The sequence below is a fragment of the Aythya ferina genome (genome assembly GCF_964211825.1).
Source record: "Aythya ferina genome assembly, chromosome: 5".
In the NCBI taxonomy this organism is placed as follows: Eukaryota; Metazoa; Chordata; class Aves; order Anseriformes; family Anatidae; genus Aythya; species Aythya ferina.
The window spans coordinates 16,016,956-16,037,543 of record NC_140301.1 but is presented as its reverse complement, the minus strand read 5'-3'; the positions used below and the strand labels follow the sequence as shown (position 1 = coordinate 16,037,543).

The following is a 20,588-nucleotide window of genomic DNA, read 5'->3' as shown; positions in this document are numbered from 1 at the left end:
AAATGCACATTTGCTGCGTTCCTTAACTGACTGCATTATAGTATTCAAATGGAGAAGGTATCTGGCGACAGCACTATCGAACCGTGGCAGAATAATGTATGTTTTTAAATGATCAGCTGGGCTGAATGTGGCGTAAACAGGAAATATTGCCACTTTTCTAACACTGACAATATTTAGAGCCCAACAGAGATATAGATATTGATACAGATAAAACAGTACATAAAAACACAGCATATAGATTCCATTAAGGAAAACGGGAGAGATACCGATACAGTAAAAGAACAGTTCAACTTTTGAAAATGCAGAGCTGAGTTAGTTATGAAGAAATATTGCTGCACATTAAGCTAAAGCAGGTGTATAAGTGGCTGAAATATACTCAATGTAACAGTCATTCTTCTTTCCTCTGAAGAAGCACATACAAAAAGTCCTTTCCTGTCTGTTTTTTAAAATACATTACAGTAAAATGTCAAAAAGTGGCAGTTGAAAGTAATAATTAGGACTTGAGAGTTTCCCTTTTTAAGTCAGAAATAGTCTGACTGAAGTTGTTGTCCCAGTCCATGGATTATTTATTTATTCTAGCTGAGGACCTGGCATAGTGGAATTTCATTAGCAAGTTGGTGTTGGTGAAAAAAAGAATCAAGCCCTTATTAGTGAATATATTAAAAGCTGACCTTTTAAATAAAAGAAAAGGAAAAAGAAAAAGAAAAAAAAGAAAAAAGTAAACAATACTTCTTGCTAATTATTTGTGATTTAGTCAGGGTAAGATCAAAGACATGAGGGGAAAGGCTGTACCAAGTGAATGTCTGCTCTTGTATAAACTGCAGAGAATTCCATAGGCATCCATGAGTTACACTGATGCAAAACTGCAGTGAAGGAAGGGGATCAAGCAGTGTAAATGCCCTTGTTAACTGAATAGGAGGTGAAGTGTAGAAATGGAAGACCATGATGTTTTACGTATTGCACTTGCAAGATGTGTTATGAATATTAATTTGTACACTGAGGCAAGTGAGTTGTTATTTTCTTGGCTTTATAGCTTGAGTTACTTTGACAGAGGAGTTCTGCTTTTCATGCTACAGTGAGATCAGTGTCTTTGAAATCAGTGAGGGTTTTGGTTGAGCAAGATTTGAATAGGACTTTAGGAATTTGGATGTCTAGAGGATAGGTATTTCAGATGCTCAGGGTTGGCAGATAAGATGCAGTATCTATGGAAAATCCACCACCTTTCTGAGTAGCAGCAGGAGGCTAGACAGGATACCATAATGCTCTTAAAAGAGCACTAGACTACTGCTCAAGTGCTTGAGGTGTACTGGGACAGACATATAGGTGCCTAATTCTGAAATCCTCCTGCTATGTACTACGTGGGGTAATTGGGTTTTTTGTTTGTCATGAAAAGTTGGACAAACTCTGCATTGGTTTACAGTGATTTATGCCTTTAAATACATGGGAACAGGAAGATAGCTCAAGAATGTAAATCAGAGCAGATTTGCTTGGTTAAGTAACTGAAAACACCAAGTTCTGTTCTCAGTGTGCACTACACAAGCAGGGGGAGGCTGCAAATTTAGATTGAGGTACTGCAGAATTATATCTGGGAGCTGGTTTGGATGAATTATTAAAAAAGAAAGAAAAGAAAGAAAGAAAGAGAGAAAGAGAGAAAGAGAGAAAGAGAGAAAGAGAGAAAGAGAGAAAGAGAGAGAGAGAGAGAGAAAGAAAGAAAGAAAGAAAGAAAGAAAGAAAGAAAGAAAGAAAGAAAGAAAGAAAGAAAGAAAGAAAGAAAGAAAATAGAAAGCTTTAAAACTTATCCTCCCAACAAATTGGATTTTCAGGCTTTAAATCTGTTTTTTTCTTCTGGGTTGGCATTTAGGGTAAATTATCTCAGTGCCATATAACAGTATACATAGCTGCAAATAGGTAAATCCAGGCTCTTCTCCTTCTCTGTCTCCATCTGTTGAACATCCCAAAGTGGTATTTTATGGGAACATTTCAGTGACAGGGTTTGTTCATGCTTTTAAATGCGGCAGTTTGCTGATGTGTTTGAGACAGTAAATGAAATTGAAATTCATGCTCTTGACCTCTCTACCGTGCCTCTGTACCTCAGTACCATGCACCTCTTGTACTCAGTTACCATTCCTCCGTGAGTAAAATTACTTTTTTGTTCAGGAGCCCTGCACAAAGGCGCTGTGTTGTTTGAATCCCAGGTGTTCCATCAAAGCATAACTTGGAAAGGCTTTAAGGGATTCACAGGCCTTCTGCTGGCCCTCTGTCCAGTGTTTGGAGAACAAGAAGCAAATTGGAGCTTACAATAGTAGCTTTGTTGTATTAATTTTGTTTTAGTTAAAAAGGGCCTTATTCTCATTCTCAGCCAATTATTTATAAACATTTTTGGAATTCATTGATTGAATTGAAGGAGGAGGGAAATACCTGGTAGCCGTTGTCGTTTAGTCCAGCATGTTGTCCCAAGCCAGGTATTCTACAGCATATTATTGATTGCCATGTCTGGTCTTGCTATGAAATGTTTTAAACCATGGGATTTCTATCATTCTTCTGGGGCTCCTATTTCATCTAATAGATTTTACTGACAGGAAGTTTTTCCTGATACTCCTGATAGCTCTCTTCTCTGGCTTTGTGATAAGAGTCTCCACTGTTTGAAATATATGGGTGATCACTGGATGTTTTCAAAAGGTTTCTTTCCAAATCGGAAGACAAAGAGAATTTTAGGCAATAGAAAGGATAGATAGCTGGCCAGAAAGGATATATCAAGCTGGATATACTCTCTGATAGAAATGTTTCTGAAGTCTGCAGCATACCTTTCAGTGACACACAATTATGATGGATATTACTCTTGAGGGACTGAGATTTACTTTTCTAGAGACCTAAGCTTGCTTGTTATTTCATTGTTGTGGTAGTGACAGTGGAGTTTCTAAAAAGTAAAATTGAAAAACTGCCTGTGGAGTGAATATATGAATCTTTGCATCATTTCCACGTTCTGCTACTTTTTATTGTGCTTGTACCCGTATTTATTTATTTACGTTGTCACCTGTGGTAAAGGCCGGTGTTGTATGTGCAGGTCTTGGCAGGTTGTGAACTGTGACTGTGACTAATGAGCTAATTATCACTTGGCCAGGGGTAGGCTGAGTGAGTCTTCTGCTGGTTTACATCTGACCCCTTCTCCTTCCCATTCTCTTGCAAAAGTAGGGACAGAAAGGGTTGGAAATGAGAACACCATCAAAGGAATAAAACTATGATATTCCTCTGCAAATTGCAGTTTCTTTAGATTTAGGTCAATTTGTGTTATTTTTAATATACATATATTTTTGAGACCAGAACTGTTGCTCCTTCAAGAGAGCCGGTTACGTGATGCAGGGTGAGAAACTGTAGGTACCAGTGCTTACTTCAGACACTTGTAGGGTGGGCCTCACTGGCTGTGTTCGCAGCATTAGGTTTGGTTCACCTACGTCCCATCCCACCTGTTCATGTGGTACAGGCTCATCATGCACAGGGTTGCATGGCTGGCAGTCTGTCTGCAGCATGCGTTTCACAGCTGCTTTGTGCTGCTCACATTTTTCATTTAAATTTTCTTTACTTGCAGTCGTGAATCTAGTATCAAATTGCAGTTGTGGATGTTTCATCAAATATGATGTTTTATGTTATCCAACCCAACAGTGCTGCAAAGGTCTTAACCAAAAGTTTCTGACAGCTGCTTAAGGCTCATCTCTTCAGAAAAGGGATATAGTGCTTCTAGCTGTAGTCTCGGGTGAGTGAGTGGCACAGAAATGCTGTGAACGCTCTTGATTTCTCGTTAGCTCACTTAATCTATCAGCCTTTTATCCGTGACAATAGCTCAGCTGTCCAGAAAATATATAATGTAATAAAATAAATTAGTGGGCTTATGTGTGCTGTCTAATTATGACTGCTCAACCATGTGTCATATGCCTTCTGACGTTAAGTGATACTCTTCTGTTTGGAGTATTCAGAGTCTACGCTTTGGAGAAGGTGGGTCTGATTGTAGCCCAGAAGCATGACCACAGTGCCACCCATGACAGGCACTGGTTTGTGCAGGAATCTTATGCTTATTCAGAGCATATTGGTATTCGAGTTATGATGCTGATCATACACATTGATGATTCCTTTTGCCTCTGTCTTGATCGTGATGAGAAATGTATATGGCTTCCAGGAGCTTTCTTCCAGGTTTCATAGTGAAGGCCCCCTAAATGTGCACAGTGAGGATACTGGCCCCTCAACCCCTATAGTCAGTTGCTCTATAGGGCCGCACACATTTGGCTGCATAAAGACATTAACGTCCTTCTGTGTCTTGTCAATCTTAAATGTAAAACTTCTCAGTTCCTAGTATGAAATGGGAAGTTCATCTTATTTACGTTTGTAATAACACAAGTTTGAAACTTTTTGAGCAACTCTTCTAGTTCTTCCTATAAAATAGGGTGACAATAAGAACATCTTCAATTAGTGGATGATCACTTTACCTGTCAAGAGTTTAAAAGAGGGTTTTGGATGTAATACAGCTTCATTTCCATGGCTTGAAAAAGAGAACGTGTGGGAAGAAGACATTGCACATATGTAGTGCTGTTTCCAAATATTGTTTTAGGAAAGTGCTTGCTAAAAAAGCAAGGAGAAGCCAGATGTCATATCAAGAGACCTGGGATTTAGGAATTATTCAGAGGATCCATCTGTGGTCTGAGAGCAGAACTGTTTGCTAGGCTGTTCTGATCTAGCGCAATTTACTTTTTATGAACCTTGACTTTTGTGAGTGTGGACTTCAGGTTATGTCCAGAATGCCAGCCCTTTGGGTGAGTCATAGTAACCGTGGCACAGAGCTGTCCATGGGGATTAATGCGTCTTTGGGAAAGTGGACTGCTGAATGTACTAACCCCAAGGGCATCATTAAGACTCTCCGCAAGAATTCCTTTAATGCCTATAATGTATAATTATGCTTTAGAAATGCAGTGCAGTGTTTCTTATTGTTATAAAGTAGATTTTTCAAGCTAAACCCAAGAAACGCTGTTAAAATCAGCATTTATTTTTCATTAAGAACATGTAGTGTGAAATTCACTTGAATTTATTGTACTATAACTGCTCCATACTTGATAATGGATTTTTTTTTTAAATAAAAAGGCAGTTCTATTTTGGCCATGATTAGTTTTTTTTTTTTTCTTTTTTTTTTTTTTTTTTTTCTATTTTGTAGGAAAACAACTGTTCAGCATGAGTTTGGAAATCCAAACTTCTGTGCATATATTTGTCTTGATCTCTGATCAGCTCTTAGCTAAATCTGTACTGTTGAGTTTTTGTTTGATGATGGCCTAGCCATGTCGTAATTCTGAGGGACTGTTTTCCTAGTCCCTCTTTGAAGGCCAGAGGAATCCCCTAAGGGAACCTTGCTTGAACATCAGTATTTAATCTTTAGTCTCAGGACCTAAACTTCTGACAGCTAAATATGACTGGCATATGGCTGTTTGTAAGTCTTGGTGATACAAAGATATTGAGGTAGAAAATACACATTTTTGGGGGGCCGGATAATCACTGCACTATGATAAAAAACAAAGTCTTTTCTCGTGCCTGATAAGAAAGTAATCCATCAGGTATGTGAAGGTATATCAAGTTTTCTATATATTGCATAAACTTTTGAGATGATGAATCTGTTGGTATCAAGGAATAGGTCATTCTCTGTGCACTGGAAGTTCAAACTGCGTATTCAGCTTTATGATAAAGATTGCAAAATAGATGTATATCATGGAGGCTCCAAGCATGAGAAGAGAAATGAATATGTAAAAGTCAGTATTAGATCTAATGAAATTCATGTTTTTCTTTTTCTTGGACGTTGTATTGTGTTATCTGAAGTGGTGTGATTCTCCTTACAGAGGAAGAGGGGAAAACACTTCAAGGATGTAAAAAGTCTTTAAGAAAAACGTTTTCTACTTCTGAGTTCTCAAACAGAGATAAGCAGGGTGGCTCACCTGGAAGAAGCAAAGAAATATCAGTGCGCCTCCCACCACAGATGCCAAATGAGAATGAGGTAATGAATTAACATTTGTCCGTGTGGACAAGCATCACATTCAAGAAGATTAAAGAAAAAAAAAAGTGCGGGGGGAGATATACTGTCTAAATGTTAGAGGCTAATGGTATTATCCCATCTGAGGCAAATATTTAAAATACTACCCAAGTGTGTAATGCTTACAGAGGCACCTGCAGGGATCACATTTGGCAGTGGCATTTGCAGAGCCCCCATAATCTGACTAATAAATAAGGAGCCCTGCAAAGACCATTGTTAGGTTTTCACTGAAGACTGCGGTTAATGGTAGGGGTTGGCAAAAGGGAAAAAGGCTTGAGAGTATGAATGCCAGCATGCACAGATTTGCTTTGTTGGAGGGTTTTAGCAAGTATTGAATCCTGCGTTACTAAAGCTAGATTGTTTCAGCTACCTGAAGAAAACAGTTGGCAAACCAGAGGTCTTTTTAATCTTCTGAAACCTATGAGATTAGGGATTGAATGTGTAGGGACAGGAAAGCCACAGGCATCATCTGGAGAGAGCAAGATGGAAATCTGAGTCCACTTGTTAAGAACTACCCTCTTGCCTGAATAACAAATAATAAAGCTGTGATCTTGCCTGTAATAAAACAAAACAAAACAAAACAACAAAAACAAAAACACAAACACACAAAAAACCACCAACAAACAGAAAAAAACCCTATCTTCATTAAGGTTCTTATTAAAAAAGAAGTAGCAGGTCATTTTTGCAATAGACAGAGCCACGCACTCAATGACTTCAAATGATGGGGCTGCCAGGCCTCAGTCAAAGAGAAAAAGCTGTTGTTTTCCTCCTTACTAACACATGCCTTTGAGGTAGAATCAAGCAAGGCTTTTAAAACAATCACATTCTGTCAGTTGATTGTATAACAATAATGACAAAAATCTTTGTTGCCATTTTTCATATGAATATGATTGCCTCACTGGGATAGACAGCCTTTGGGTCTCTTTCCTTAGCCACTTCGAATTGGCTTTCTGCCCCATAAAGCAATGTGCAGCTTCTGTTATCCTTTATGTAATAGAACATCTTAATACTTGTCTTTTGTTGCTACAAAAAGAAAGTTTCAGCCATGACTTCATGTTTTTGTCACACTAGTGGTTTCAGAAATAAATATGGCAATAGTAGAATGCATTAGAAAAGCTGCTATAATAGTAATGGGAGGAGACTTTGATGCGGTAAGTTGGCCACCATAACCTTTAAAGCTGCCCTGAGGAAAGAAAGGAAAAAAATACTATTGAAAACAATGCTTTTGTTCTAAATGCTGCTTTTTAGGCCTGTTATGATTACTTATACTCTTTCTACAATTGATTCGGTCTGATCCTGTGTAGGATTTCAGAGGATTAGCTACATATGTTCTATTTTCAGCATCATTGCATTCAGTCTTTATAAAAATTGAAATGCACCATAAAGGATCTATTTGTGTAAATCAGTAGGAGCTTTGACTGTGATTTTGGTTCTGTTTCATGCATGTGAATATTTCTACGTGTCTATCTACAGACAGTCATGAATGAGAACTGGAAAGCTGGTGGCTCTGATGGAAATGATCTTGGTCTATCTGAAAGAGCGAAGGTGAGGTTTTCTTTGATTTTCTTCAAGGTGGGGATTATGAGTAGAACATGACTTACAATTTTGTTTTATGCATTTACAAAGTATTTGCAATTTGTCAGTGTATTTCTTTCACACCTGTGAGAAAAAGGAATGAGAGCATCATCATCCAAATCTCTTTCCAAGTTTTAGTGAGTACGTACTATTAGAGTGTAAAGGTTGAGCAAGAAAATAGTGTAAAATCAGTTTAGAAAAATTGAACTAAGAGCATCTGTGATTGCTGCATAGAAATGCAGAAAACTGCTCAATGCATATAATAAATCCTCCATTTACACATAGACTGGGAAAGTCTTTTGACTCTCACCCCATGCATTTATTCAGAGTGTTACCTGAAATAAGAAGCAACTCTTCTTGTGGTATGTTACATAATTTAGACCATTTTTCAAGGGACATCAGCCTGGTAAAAGCAGTAGTGAAATGTCCCAGATAAAATATCACAAATGTCATAATTCTTAGCTTTTTTAATTTTCCATTCAGATGATCATTAATATCAAAATAGAAAGATCCGGCTCTCCTTTGCTTGCAACAAATGCTGTGTCTGTGTAATATGTAGTCTTTGCAAAGCTGCAAATTAATTTATATTGATTTTTGTATGACAACTTTACTTCTTCAGCTTCCCACCAAATTCCTCAAGAAGTTGCTGTTCAGCTTGAGCTTTCTCTTCATCGTAGTTGGTATGCAACTACAACAGTAGAAATTCTTTCCCTACACTTGAAAATATTTCCTTTGGGTTTTGCATTTCAAAAAAATAATCATGTGCTTTCCTAGAAAAATGTAGGGAAGAAGGGAAGTGACAAAGGAGGAAATTTAATGCTTTTCTCTGCTTTTCCCCAGTTTGTAATAAAAAGAATGGAATTAATATATTTTAATCTATTTTTTCCACTTTTGTGTTTTTACTGCAGGTGAACTTAGATATAGACACAGATGAAGAGACATGCAGTGGTAGGTTTTTTCCTCCTTCATATTCACAAAGATTGTCTGTCTTTGGATTGAAGTGTATGGATATTCCTTTCTTTTTAGTGACTCTGAAACATTGTTTAACAGAACCATTTCTCCTCTAAAAATGATGTTCTTTCTCAGTTCTTCCATTGCCAGAAAATTCCCCCAATTGCCCAAACTCCCAGAATTGAACTACCTATTTCCTCAGTTTAACAGTTAATGAAATAACAAGTTACAAAGATTATTTATTATACCATGTTCTGGTGAGCAGTGATTTTTTTCAAGGTTTCTCAACTTTTTGCTAGCAAATTTTCTACATTTATCCACACTTCTGTTTGTATGGAAATTATTTTAATTACAGTGTAACCCACAAAGTAAATTGGGTGCTGAGAGAGTTCTATAAAATGAAAATGTTGTACCTACACACTATAGTGATTTCGTCCTGGGCTTGTAATAAATGAGACTGACCTGGAAAGCACATTGAACTTATTTTAGCATTCCAATTATGAGCATTTCACATAGTGTTGAACTGCTCCATTATGCCTATAATGATTTTAGCTCTCCTGCTTCTAAAAAGTAAACAAAAATCTAGTGTTTATAGGTATTTGTCTATCATAGATGTTTGTGTGGTTTTTATTACCACCAGAATGGAAGACCTTTTGGTGATTAAATTTATTTTCCTCATCTGGATCTGTGACTGCACAAAGAAACCAAGCCATGCAGATTAAGGGATTTGCCTAAGGTCACTGCAAGAAGCTGTGACAGAGCACTGCTTTGGTCCTTAGTTATTGCCATTTAATTAGTCTGTCTAATCCATTAACTCTTTGATTAGTCTTTTCTCTCTGTATGTGCAGAATCCTTATGAAGTCCAGAGGGCTTACAGACTTCCAGTTGATGAATATTGAGCTTGGTTGTAACTCACAAGAAAACAATAAACCCCCCTAAGTCAAGTTTATTTACAGCAAATGTTCTTCCTCCTAGACTGGGCATTCAGAAAGGAGGGAGTAAGATAGCTGTCCTACATCAGATCCAGGAATTGAAGATTTCTTTTTGGTGCAGTGTTCATGTGCCCATTTTTCCCTTTGTTAGGACATTGTTCTGTGTTTGTCTTATATTGTCATAATATCTTAAAAACTGGGGCTCACTAGTGGAAGCCGAAACTCACATTTCATTGATGCAAAGAGGCTTTTCAATATCTAGTTTGGTGGAAGTATTGTTAAGTATCTCAAGCTCGAAACAGGCCACAAATTGGATGACGAGAAATAAGCCCAAAACTAAAACACTGTGCAGGGCAGCGAGGAAAGAAGAGTTGTGGCAGAGCTTGGGGATAGTTGCCACTTTCTGGAACGTGTCAGACCTTGCCTCTCTACAGGCTTTTAAGTTGTTTCTGTGCATTTGTGTGTGTGTGAGGGTAAATGCTAATCGCATACATCCAGAAACACCTAGTGACACAGACTGCATTTGAACAAGATGAGAATTACACAAATGATCATCTGTTTGTACTGTTTGAATATCACATTGTGCAAACCACAGCAGGAAGGTTTTTGTTACTGCTTTGATTGGTAATTATGAAAAATAATAAACATCACGTTATACCTTTACTGTAGATTATCAGTGTTTTCAGTGTAATCAGATTATTAGTAGTTTTTAGTAGTTTTTTAGTAGTTTTATTAGTAGTTTTTTTTTATGTGACATTTGATTTGGCTTTCAATATCTGCTGTCCTCAGCTCCTCCTATGAGACAGCACTCCCTGCACACATTTCTTCAGCTCAGAAAGAGGCCACATCAACCCCTCAGCAATCAACAGATCTCAGTAACAACATGAAGCATTTAGATTGTATTTTATAACGTTGAAACACTGCACGGCCAGAAGCTAATTGTTCCTTCTTTTTTGTGTAAAGAAAGTAAACGGCAACCTAACTTCTACCGGGGAAACCCACAGTCTGGATCTTGCGCAGTGCTTCAATGAAGACAGCTATTCAGCCAAGAAAAAAATAGTCTCTTGGACTACTAAGTCAGTGTGCCTGAAAACAGGCCTCTTTGTTGGATAGTTCCCTTATATGTTAAAATCCACTTGATAGGCTTCATTGTAAGTAGTATATTCTTACTCTTACAGAAAACATACCAACAAAATGCAAATTAAAACACAAAATGATATTGCCACTATTGTTTGCCATAGTGAAGTAACATAATATTGCTACCTTAATAAAGGATTACTGGTGAAGGGTTCCAATTAGTTTATGAGTGAGGCAAAGTATGGCACCAATTTGAAAGGCGTGCTGTTGCTGGCCTCCTTAAATGCTGCTACTTGCATGCCAAACAATAGAGTTCATATTGGCACAACAAGCTAGGATACCCAGTGAAAAATACACCTTGCCAGTACAATTACAACAGGCTTTTATCTCTGCTTGTTATTGGCAACTGTTCAGTACCTCTGTACTTCATGTAGCTTTAAGGACAGATCATTTAGCTCTCAACTGTACCTTAATACAATAGATAGTCACACTTAAGGGGAAATGACTCAAAGCTGAAGGTGTGAAAATCATGGTAGAAAATAGGTGTTAAAACATCCCATCTAAACCAGTGCCTTTTGGAGGGTGATCTGGGAGAATCATTCTAGCAGTGGTCTTCTTTTTAATTTTCCTAAGTCCGGTATCTTTTAAGGTGTGAACACAGCTGCTTCTTATGGAAAAAGCAGCCCATAGATTTGGCCACTATACAAATTTGTTGTAGCTGTTTTCATCAGACAGCACTGGGCTGCAAGCCTGAAACCAAGGCAGTGCTTTTTCATTGTGTGTCTTTGGCTCGGTAAACCTTGATTGGCAAAGTAGAATTGCTGCCCTAAACCATAGCTTTAACCCATAGTGTAGAGACAGTATGCGTATGGTGGGCTGTTTAATTGCTTTTTCTCATTGAATTTAATCTATAATTGTAAGTGGCTTAAGGCAACAATAGAAATGATCAGGCTTTCTCCAGGGACAGATGGAGAATGCCTAGTATCTGTGTTTTGGAAACAGAATTCCTTTCCAGGACTGGAGACAAATCAATTGCTGCAGGGCTCAAAGGATACTTAGGCAATAGTAGGTACTACTTGTATAAAATACAAGATACGTAGAAGCATGGCTATGGACCTTGAGTGTGGTCTTTTTTAAACACAGGAGAATATTAAAATAGGACTAATTAAATGCATGAATGAGGATGCATAAGAAAGGATACAGGAGTCTCATCCTCATCAGGCTTAGAACACTGATATTGAAATTGAAAATTTGTCTTATCAAGGTCCCAATTTTCTGTAGCCCCACAGAAGTTTAGGAGAACCAGAGTGACTCAGTCAATTTGAATTTGAGGGCAAACATAGCTATTTGATTATTCAAATAAACCATCCTTTAGGCAAATCATATCAATGTATTATTTTCCATAATGTATGTCTTCCCATATATATTATGAGCCTATTTTTATATCCAGAAAAATCAGTTTGGGGAACAGGATTCAGATGTTTTCAAGTATGGGGCTCCACCAAACCTAAGAATCTGATGCTTTTTTTCTCCTCCGGTCTCTGCAACCCATTTAACACTGCCCTAAGATGATTTCACACTAGACAGCTCTTTGGGGCTAGCAGTCTGAAGCGTGAGAAACAGAGGAGAGAGCAAAATTTAGCTTTTAATATTTTTTGTTAGTGCTACCTTCCTCCCCAGCTCCCCATCAACAGAATTTTTGTCAAATGCAGTGTCTGAAAGTGGTAAAGCTTGCTTTAGCCTATCTAGAGCTGTGCATCAGTTGGCTCCCTAATGTAAAGATGAGACTTCGAACTTCTTCACTCCAGAGGGTTCACATCCGATTTATGACTTAATTTATTATTTGTTTCTCTATTTATAATTAATGCCAATGGTACAAAACGAACAGCAACAAAACAATTTAGCGGTGTTCACAAATTTAGTCGCTTTTCTGTGGGTCTATCATGGGAAGAAAAAGAACTAAAAAGAATTGCTCAGTTTACTAATCTGTTCTGCTGCACTGTGCAGGACTTGAGTAAAACTACAGAAGTTCACTACCACATCATCCAGGAAGTTGGTTCTTCCCGGTATGAGGGAAGGTACATTTCAGATTTTTCTCAGATTCTTCTCAGATTTTTGATATCATGCCTGCTCAATTATCTCTATATATGGTGCCATTGGCAGTATTCAAGGCATTCCTGTTGCTAATTAATCACCTCCACAGAGAACATAATTAGCAGCTTAATTAGGATCATCATCCACTAGTGCTGTAGCATCAGCCTAACCCAGCTGTGAGGTACTGGCTAGAACTTACAATAGCCTACAGTTCCTTTGGGAGCTCCCACTGAGAAGGATTGTCAAAACTCCCTAATTTTTCTCTCTGAAGGAGTTTCTTGATTAAACATTATCAGGCAAAGCAGCATTTACCGATTAGACTTTCATATGCTGTCATGCAGCCAGGATAGAGAGACAAAGCTCATTTCTGGCATGTCTACTGGCAAACAAAGTTTGATTACCACATTCTTATGGGGTGATTGAAGGAAATTTCAAACATTGTTTGCATTACTAACGAGCCTTAAAAAATTGGAATTGACGTTCTAAGTATGACAAGCACTTCTTGCTAAAAGCAAAAATAAATTTCCTTCTGTTGTCCCAATTTTTAAGAGTTGTCTTTTTGAGCCATTGCCAGGTGGTTACATAATGGTGCTTCCTCCTCATCTTTTCTCCAGATCGGTCTGTTGTGGGGGAAAAATTGCTCTTAGTATAGAAATAAGTGCAGTGTTTATATCAGGAGATGATACAAACCTCTTGATGTCCAGGCTTTCCTCTCTTCAGTGAGGGTATATATTTAGGGTGCAAGTTTGAAACAATAGCAGAAGATGCCATTGCCTTTAAATGAGCATTCACATCTTCCTTCTGTCCTCTTTTGACACCAGTTATAAAGGAATAAAAAAAGCAATTGCAGAACATGTGAAGCCCTAGCATATATTCCTGTGGACTGCACAGTTTTTTTCAGAAAGCTTTCCTATATGACTGATGCAGAATAAGATCAAATGCTATGCTGAGAACAAGGACTGAAAGGACGTAGATGACTAGAGATAGATATACGCAACCAAGAGTGTAGGCATGAAAATTGTAAACCACATATATGTGAATCACAAAGCAAAACACAAAAATCCAGGAATAAGATACCCAAGGGAATAAATTCAGATCTTTAATAAACACAGTCTACTTTACAAACCCAAAGTAGATAGGCCTTGAAATAAAGTTGTCAAGAGAAAATCTAAATGAAGTATTTGATCATGGATTTTTTTTAAGGCGTAGTTAGGAAATCATTATTTTTAAATGCAGATTTACAGGGGGATAACAGGTCCTTGACCACACTGCTGTGGTGAAAACATGTGCAGGTAGAGATGAATGGTCATTTATTTATTTTCATTGTGGACCTATGTACCCTCTTGTTGGTTGCATTAAATAACATTCAAGCAACATTTTGAAGGTTTATTCTGATATTTCAAGAGGAAATCAAGCTACTAAAATCTAGTATAAAGTTGTAAAGAATTTGTGTACCAGGCAGAAAAAATAGTAGGTTGATTTATGTAATCCTTCAACTAAATTGCAAGACATATGGTTCCCTTAAGATTCTTCGTGGAAGCATTACTGAGACAAGATGGACACATCTGTGCTGTAGCTGAGCTGAGATTGATGCATGTTAAAAGATATTTCTGAAATCTAAGGCATATCCTTCTAAGCTGTCACAGAAAGTAAATCTACTTTTCCCAGTATGAATGTTTTGCTTAAGTGTGTAAAGGCAAAGTGATTCAGAAATCTGTGTGTTTGTGAACTATGGGCCAAATCCTGCCAATGTGAAAAGGTTACGTGTTCCTGTATCCCGGATATGTAGAAGTCCTCTTTGGTGTCTCTGGAAAGTTCAGTGAGGGACAAACATCCCTGAAATATCCTTGGACAACAGTCATCTGGCACTGTAGTGGGAAATATTAGTACTTCTTTCAGGTGTTTTTACTTTATGCTTCAGGAGATTCACGTTAAGGCAGAAGCATTGCAAAGATTCCTTATGCCCAATGTATAAGATGGTGAAACTCCAGGAAAAGAGAATTGAAATGGGCTACCCAGCTAATCAATGAAAATACCAGACTTAATCTTGCATAACTCCTATTGCCAAAGTTTCTGCTCAGGTCCTTCCTTCCTTCCTTCTCATGAAAGAGAGAAATCTAATCCCAAGTTTTCTCTGAGTTTAGAAATATCTAGATCCAGAATTTTAATTCAGCGTCCTCAGGAAAAAAGAGCTAGCCATCTGTTTAATCAAGTTTGATTCTTCCTTAGTATAGTATATTTTATTATCTAGATTCTAGCTCAGGACTGCATGCATCTGTTTGCAAGATAATTGCATGTATTTTTTATTATGCAACAATAAGTACAACACACTTTGACTAACAAGCTTCTGTCTGTATCTAAGCACTACAGGATTTTACACACAACTGTGTTACACACTGATAGAAGGATAAAGTTGAGTATTTTTTATTCAGCAGGGTCATTAGTTCTTCCCGGACAGGTGGAGCAGACAGTGACTTGCTGTACACCTGCTTTTGTTAAGCCTGTTCAGCGGAAGTTCAGAACCTTGTCGGTGCCACAGCCGTTGGACAGCAAAACGCAAGAGGTAGGAAGTCAGATTTAGTTATTTAAACCCTTTCTTTAAAAAAAAAAAAAGTTGGCTTCTAATAGTTTTTAAAACCTATTGGCTTCTAATGTTATTTGCACGGGGGCAGAGGGATCGTGTGGAGCTGTTGTGATTTTACAAATCACATTTTTAATGTTTGAATTAATGAATTCTGAAATACATTAAGAATTGAGGTAAATACTCTAATACAATGGTTCTGCTTTATCTTGCATACTGCTGCTATATAATCCTATGTTTTCAAATTGCCGACAGATTGCAACACTCCAAGTTGTTTGTGGGCTTTTTAATATTTAATTGGTGTAATTTGAAAATTATTCAAACAAACTCTTGCACTTCCTGACCTTTTTAGAAATCATAACTTATGTGGGCCATTTAATTTTCCGAAGATTGCATGGTCTTGGTCTTACAACATCGTGCAGTTCTCATTGAGCTGGATATAGGAACTATCTTCTGTGGCAATGAGGTAGTGAATGATCACTTTAATGTGACATTTGAAAAAGGTTTTAGAATATATTGTGATCAGAATTGGAATTTGTTCTTTTGGAAATGAGTAGTAGCAAGATGCCGCTGAGGATCTGTATCATCTTGGTCTGGCATGGAGAACTTTGTGGCATGGAGTCTCAGCCTTTTAATCAGACACAATCAATACACGTTTTAATTTAGAATTGCTATTTTCCCTCAGAATTTCAGACCTTTTCAAACTAGAACAGAAGGTGCGGATTGCTCACAGGCTTACTTTAAGTCATTAAACTTCCTATCCAAGTAGTCATTGTGAGCATCAACTTTTCGGGATGTTTATATTGCAAAGAATTTTTCACAACACTTTTTCCCTTGCCTGATCATCATAATAAAAGCTGAAGTTAGCTTCTGGCTAAAACGGGGCAGTTTTGATAGCTTCATATGTTTATTGATGTCCCATGAGGCTTAAACCAAGTTTATAAATGATGTGTGACCACGGAAGGATTGATGGTATGGCAGGGCATATGGTGTCTCATTTCCAGAGCTGAACTGTAGTTGGTTCTTTGCAATAAACTCTTTACTATAAGGAACAAGTCTGCTTTGGGAAAAAGTAAATGTTCTAAAATGACCTTTCAAGCTCTAATACCTTCCATTCTGTGAATAAAAATATTTGCTCTTTTCCCTAAGGATTGACGTAATTCAAAGTTTTTTGCCTTGAGAAATATCCATTGGCACACACAAAAAAAAAAAATAGAATGAGGTTTTATAGTTTGCTCATTTGATAACTTCTGTATAAAATCAAAGAAGGAGAGCTGTAGCAGCCTGCAGTGTTCATAAATGATTGCATATGACTCTTTAAGTTATAATTCATGAAAAATAGATGAAGATCCCACTGCATGCAAAATTCATTTCTGTTTGAGGAAAAGTTGGGTTTTGAAAGGGAAACTGACTACTATTACATTGGTTAAGGGTTGCCGCATTTTTCAAGAACAAATACTGAAGATTTTCACAACTGTTTGGTTGGTGCCAGACTCTGCAATACTCAAAATTAAGGCAGTCTTTCCCCTAAATTATGCATGTTTTAGTGCCTTCACTTAGATAATAGAAATGTGGCCTGATTTTTAGAACTGTCAAAGCTGAACAGGTCTATTTTAAAATCCCTCAGTGCTTCAAATTGTCATTGCTGTGAAAATTAAGTCTTGCGTTGCTTATGGCAGGACTACTTGAGAAAGAGAAAAAGATTTACCCTGAAGACATCCCTGCTTTGAAATGACTGTTTCCTGTCCATCAAAACAAATCTGCTAGGGAAGGGCAACAGAATGTGGCTGCCTATTTGTTTTTTTGTAGGGCATAAGGGAAAACCCTTCTCTTTGAAAAATAAACAAGTGCGATGGAGGAGCAGAATATCTGTGCTATGGATATACTTGTGAGGGACTTCAGTGGAAGTTGTACATCTCTGAATGTATTGCTAGGGAAAGTTTAATGTAAAAAAGAAGCACTGTTAAAGCCCAGCGCACAACTTGGCTAATTATTCAAGAACAGCTCTCCCTGAACATGTTTCTTCTATCAAAAGCTGTTGACACAGCAATGACACAAGAAATTATTTGGCCAGCAATTTTGCTTCCTCTTTCTACCCTGGTTTTAAACACACACATATATATATAAAAATATATATATATATATTCTGAAATTTTAATATAGACAGTGCACCATTCATGACCTACCACAAATTGAAACGGTGGAAGCAGCATTCTCTCCATGATTGAAATACATTATCACATAACATTTACCTCCCCTACCTGGACATTTATTCTCTTCTTTATTTCTACTTAATACTTTCTTTCATAAAAGATAGATTTTATGTTTATTTATTTATTAACTGTATGTGTTAATGTCTAGGTTCTTTATTTGTGCTTATTTCCCCCCTGCATGTATATAACTTCACTTGAGTGCATATTTTTCACGCACTTATTATTCACATTCATTCAAAGTGGGGCTCATCTCACCTAGTTTGAGCTCTGAATTTAGTCTAATTTAGTCCTGTCATAAGGAGGGAGAGAAAAGCACCTCCAGTAAGTGATTCATCTCACTTGCTGTCAGCATTTGTCCTAAGATATAATATATCTCTGTCTGATATCAGAGGCTGACTCTCAGGCTGGATCTTTTTTGGCTGGCTGCTTTAATCTAGAAGCCTAACTTTTGTATAGCTGGGATTAGGAAAGATGAATTCTATCTTTCTATTCCCCAGTTAGTCTTTAGTTTGAGCGTTCCAATAAGTATTTAACATGCCCCTTTTTATCATTTTAACTGTGGAATGGCAGCATCTAAAACCTAAAATGCAGCTTCCATTGACCTCTTTTAGTCTAAGATTCTACAGTTAGGCTTCAACTGATGTTTGTTTCTACTAAGTGCTATGTATAAATGCAACAAGAACAAGGAAGAACTTGTAACCTAAAGACAGGGTTGACAAAGTGAAGGAAGATGGAAGAGTTGTATCTTTTCAGAGGCTGGTAAAGACACAGAGATTGAGTGACTTGTCCAGGATGATGAAGCAGTAGTGGAAAATGGGCCATGATTTATTGACTTTCAGTCCAGTGCCCCTAGCTTAAGACAAACCTTTTTTTTCCCCCAAGTAACCCATACTAAGTTTATATGATATAAAAGCATACATGCCTTTCCCCCTTTTTTTACTCATAGTTATTGACTTGGTAAGTTTTCTTTTGAGTATACAATGAAATCATCAGTGAGTGTATGCACATCCTTTACATAATTTGAACAAGTGATTTGTAGTGTACCGTAATTACACAGAAGTACAGGATTTAGAAGAGAGGCAAGCTGTTCAGTTAACTGTAACTCCACACAGATTAATAAAAAGAACTCAGTTGCCAGTTATTAATAGACTTTTGAAAGTCTCAACTTTAAGGTATTTTATTTACAAAATTATTATGAACAGCCTCTAGCAAAATACTTCAGTTATTAACATGAATATTGCATTCTTTTTCCCTTAAATTGGACATGCAGGAACTGTAAATGAAAATGATTCTTTCTTCAGAGAGTAAATCACGGGAGCAATCTTAAGCAAACTGGCAGTTTTCTAATAGAGCAGAATTCTATTCCCAGAGAGCTCTCAAAAAGATTTCAATTAGATGTTAAATTAGACACCTGAAATTCACATATTTCTCTCAGCTCCTTAGGCAAAAATAACAAGATAATAACTTGATCAGCTCAGAGGATTTGGTGTTCTATTGCAAAATGTCTCCCTTTTGAAAGAGATCAAAATTGCAGTTTGCAATATAAAAAATTTATATTGCTTGTCTGCATGGAAGGTTGAAGTGAATAGCTTCCTGAGAGAAGAAGAAAAGAATCCCTACTGCTTTGAATGCTCATTTGAGAGATGAAGCACACTGATAAATATGCAATGTGAATAAACTTTTCAAATGTGCAATGAATGTGTAATAGAAAAATAGGTATCAGTGAAATCAGGTATGTTATACTTTGGCATCTATCTCCAGTTAGCATTTTGGGTTTCTTCTTCTTCTTTTTTTTTTTTCTAAACAAAAATTTCAATTTTTTTTTTTTTTTCTGCATCTGCATTAAAAGTTATTGGAAAGACACAAAGTTCAACACAAGGGCACAGCGAATGACTGTATGCTTTCTATAACCGTGTTAGAAGAGGAAGGATAGATTTGTTCTTATAGAATCCCTATGAAGGTTTACTGTAACTTAAACTGTTCTTAGATTAAATACCTTTACATGTGAATATTTTTACAACCAAACTAACCAGAAAATATTTGTACGTTGCATTATATTTTAGAAGTGTTTTGTATTTCCCCAAAGGAAAGAAAGGTAGTAATGAAAACCAATTGCTAGTACTCTTAGTATATGGAATTTTATGAGTCTTTGCCTGTAGGAAAGATGAAACTGGCCATAAATACAGTGAAGAGGTCAAAGAGTTGATCACAGCCCTAATGGGAAAAAGAGCTTGCGGTGTGCAGGCTTTGTGTTATGTAAAGATTTCTTGAATGTGCTGTTTATAAAAGTTAATGATGGCTTACTTGGGATAGTCTATGGACATAAGCAAGGTAATGTTTGCATGTAGAATAAATACCTTTTCCTAGACTAACTTTATCTACAAAGTTCATTTGTCTTATTTATAAATGCCTGTGGTCTAGGGGTCTGTATCTAAGATGATTTATATGCTCCAGCATCTGTCAAAGCCAATATAAACCAGGTCCCTGGAACATTAAGCAATGTAAGTGATTAATAAAATTATACAAAGCTGGAAAAATATTTCCTGTTCAGTCAGACAGAATATGCTTATTTGTTTTGTTGGATGCAAGGAAGGACAATCAGGATTTTAGAGTCACTGATCAATTTAGAAGACATGGTACCCCACAAAATTTCTGTTAACATTTTGTAAGAAGCTGCAGTGACACAGTTAATGACAGAGAATAATATATTATTCTTACTAGATAATAAGAAGTCAGAGAAGTTTCCTCTCCAGTAACAGGGCACCCCCCAGACATAGCAGTGAATATCTTGTAAGTATCTGTGTAAAGGATGCATTATTAAGTAAACTGTAATGCTTCAATGAGGATTCATCAGATGTTTGAAAATAAGTGTTTAAATATTTGGCTGATTTGGTACTGGAGTACTTACTTCTTGGAAACACAAAGCCCTTGAGGAAGTGTGCTACCTGTCATGGCTGAAGTTTCTAGATATGTTATTTTAATTTCTCAAAAGATAGAGAACATTTCTGTACAGTTTGGCCAGTGAGGACGTGTTTCCTGTGTAGTTGTGGAATTCATTTTATGTAAATGCTCACCATAAGCCTTTTGTGCTGTCGCTTCCTGCA

At 37.0% G+C, this 20,588-nt stretch overlaps 1 protein-coding gene and 1 long non-coding RNA gene across 2 annotated transcripts in view; one reads left to right on the top strand and one right to left on the bottom strand.

The window, feature by feature from the left end:
• Window positions 1–20,588, bottom strand: part of LOC311437314 — a 487,226-nt gene that overhangs the window by 16,033 nt on the left and 450,605 nt on the right. The gene's annotated exons all lie outside the window — the stretch shown is intronic.
• IFTAP (intraflagellar transport associated protein) overlaps window positions 1–20,588 on the top strand; it is a 40,987-nt gene that overhangs the window by 16,505 nt on the left and 3,894 nt on the right. Inside the window, 5 exon segments of the mRNA XM_084520364.1 lie at window positions 5,871–6,025; window positions 7,535–7,606; window positions 8,545–8,584; window positions 15,123–15,253; window positions 20,206–20,274. Of these exon segments, the coding sequence (XP_084376490.1) occupies window positions 5,871–6,025; window positions 7,535–7,606; window positions 8,545–8,584; window positions 15,123–15,253; window positions 20,206–20,274 (467 nt within the window).